The 2,995-nt window shown below is 34.2% G+C and overlaps 1 protein-coding gene across 1 annotated transcript; it reads left to right on the top strand.

Annotated features, from left to right (window-relative positions):
• Positions 1-1,016: 1,016 nt before the first annotated feature.
• On the top strand, positions 1,017-2,301 carry LOC123254537 (coagulation factor XIII B chain-like; the record flags this gene model as incomplete). Its single annotated transcript, XM_044683536.1, has 3 exons — positions 1,017-1,200; positions 1,303-1,488; positions 2,119-2,301. Coding segments are annotated over exons 1-3 (502 nt in total), but the record flags the coding sequence as incomplete, so codon positions are not given.
• Between the last annotated feature and the right edge of the window lie 694 nt (positions 2,302-2,995).

Here is a 2,995-nt window from a genome sequence, read left to right as displayed (position 1 = left end):
ATTTTCAAGAAAATATGTATATATCACATATACATACACACATATATTTATATACCAGAAATGTGATTTCATTAGTGCTAGGAACTTCTTATGAGGACCTTTCTCTACTAATATGGATCACAGTCTTCTCTGACACATATGGTCCTAGTTGCCTGGAATATTGACAGTTAAAAGCGACCTGTTTAGGATCACACTGCCAGTTTTAGAGGTTTCAGTAACAAAACTTCTCCAAACATCATAATTATGCTTGAAGGAACCTTCTTTTAAGAGTCCTGGACTATGGCTTTGTGGCAGTTTTAGATATGCTTTTCCAGATGGGGCTTTTTACTACTTTTCTTTCTCTAGTTTCATTTTCTTCTGTTGATCTTGTCAGGAATTTAATTCCTCTTTGAGTCTGTCTTTTGGACTAAGGGAACTAACTTTTAAACTATTTTCCTCACAATTACTTTGATGTAGGCAGTCCATTTTGCATATAAAAAAAAACTGAGGCTTGGAGAAGTTAAGTGACTTGACTGGATTATTGTATTGCTGCTAGTAAAGAAGTCCATTACACTGGATTGTATCACAGTGTATCAGTCTCTGTGTATAATGTTCTCCTGGTTCTGCTCCTTTCATTCTGCATCAATTCCTAGAGGCTGTTCCAGTTCACATGGAATTCCTCCAGTTCATTATTCCTTTGAGCACAATAGTATTCTATCACCAACAGATACCACAATTTGTTCAGCCATTCCCCAATCAAAGGGCATCTCCTCATTTTCCAATTTTTTGCTACCACAAAGAGCGTGGCTATAAATATTTTTGTACAAGTCTTTTTCCCTATGATCTCTTTGGGGTATAAACTGGGCAGTGGTATGGCTGGATCAAAGAACAGACAGAAGTGACTTGAAGTTTTGAGGATTCCACAGCTAGTAAGTGAAGCAGCTGGTAGTGGGATCCAGTTTTTCTGTTTCTAGGACTAAATCTTTTTTTTTTTCTATACCATACCTTATGTAATAAAATGTACAAGCTTCTTTTCTCAAGAAAGAAGAAATAGATGTCCTCCTCCACCACTGCCTCCAAATGCCAAAATGCAAACTCTTCCCAATACTTTCCGGCATGGAGAAATAATTCACATAGAGTGTGAGCTTAACTTTGAGCTTGAAGGATCAGAAGAAATACACTGTGAACATGGAAAATGGACACCACCACCAAACTGCATTGGTTAGTAATAGATTGATCAAGATTTACCCAGTAAAATTTTTCATGTAAATATAATTGGCATTTCCTTTTTTTTTTTATTTGTGGGGCCTTTTTTTTTTTCAGAAATAAAGGAAAAAATAGCATGTGAGGAGCCACCTATGATTATGAATGGCTCAGCAAACTTCAATTCTAAGACCTATTACAATGGGGCTAAAGTGACATATACTTGTGAAAATGGCTATCACATTAAAGGATCTGATGAGATAATCTGTAAAAATGGAAAATGGACCTCACCTCCAAAATGCATGGGTAACTATGCTATATTCAGGATAAAAGGCATTATTGACTAGGTCCTTCTGTATTAATGAACTTATGTATATCTAGAAAGCATATATTGGTTTAATCCATTATGAACAAATAACCTGACTGGCATCTCTTTGCTTGGGATACTGCTACTCTAATCTCCAGTAGTAATAATCTGTTTTATGAACAAAAGGAAAAAATAGCCTAGAAGAGGAATGTTTGACCAGAAGTGTTCTTATAGTCAATGTGATTGATGTCTCTCTTCATGGAAACAGGTTTAACATGGGAGTCTCTTATATCAGAGTTCTCTAAGGTTTTTTAATAGCAGCCTGCATGATCAAAAATCCATGTATGTGAATCTTATGAATTTTGTAGACTAGGACCATTTTTCATTTTTATCTGTTTATGGCAGCATAGCACCTTTCATATTATACTGAATGAACAAAGGCCTGTTGAGTTGAATGTAATGCTATATGCAAAATGTTAGCTAGTTAAAATATAGATTCTTTTTAGTAGTAATACAAAATCTGTCCAGTCATTCTATTTTTGAATAAAATGATATGAAAAATAAACACGGTAGAGATTATGCATGTATAAATACATATGATTTTTTTCTATTAATAAAATTTTTCTTAGAAAACAATGAAAACTGTAAACCACCACCTGAGATTGAACATGGGACTATTGTTGATGAATTATTGTCAAGCTATGAAACAGGGTCCTCAGTGGAATATAGATGCAATATATATTACTTATTGAGTGGATCTCAAAGAGCACTATGTGTGCAAGGAAAGTGGTCAACTCCACCTATTTGTTTAGGTAAGACGTATAGAAAAAGTTTTACATTGTATATATTTTAAGTAATAGTCTTCTTTTATCTTCTATGTTGATAGAAAATAATAATATAAATCTTTCTCTAATGCTTTTTATTCATCATTTCTTCTAGCTGAAAATTCCTCCAAATTTTACCTAACGTATCCTGTTTTTTGAAAAAAATAGGTCTTTGATTATTTGTTTTTATGTTGTCTAGATTTCTCCCTCCACACATACAATAAATTTTTACCTTCCATCTTAGAATCAATACGGGGTATTGGTTCTAAGGCAGAAGAGTGGTAAGGGCTAGGCAATGGGGGTTAAGTGACTTGCCCAGGGTCACACAGCTAGGAAGTGTCTGAGGTCAGATTTGAACCTAGGACTTCCCGTCTCTGGTCCTGATTCTGAAACCACTGAGCCACCCAGCTTCCCCCCTACCAATATATTTTTTTAAAGAGATAATGAGAAAGAGAAGAAAAAATTGGCAAACCTGGTTAATACTTCAAAAAATAGCATTTATATATATGCATATATAACTTTATATATATATGTGTGTGTGATATATATAAATATAACTTTATATCCATTAGTTTCCATTCCCTTATCTCTGAAAAGGAGTGGAAAGAATATGCCTCCTTGTGGCTTTTCTTTCAGGCCAACTCTGTTTTCTTTAATTTTGCAACACTCATTTTTACTGTTT

The sequence above is a fragment of the Gracilinanus agilis genome, unplaced genomic scaffold (assembly GCF_016433145.1).
Source record: "Gracilinanus agilis isolate LMUSP501 unplaced genomic scaffold, AgileGrace unplaced_scaffold24336, whole genome shotgun sequence".
In the NCBI taxonomy this organism is placed as follows: Eukaryota; Metazoa; Chordata; class Mammalia; order Didelphimorphia; family Didelphidae; genus Gracilinanus; species Gracilinanus agilis.
This window is presented reverse-complemented; position numbering and strand designations above follow the sequence as displayed.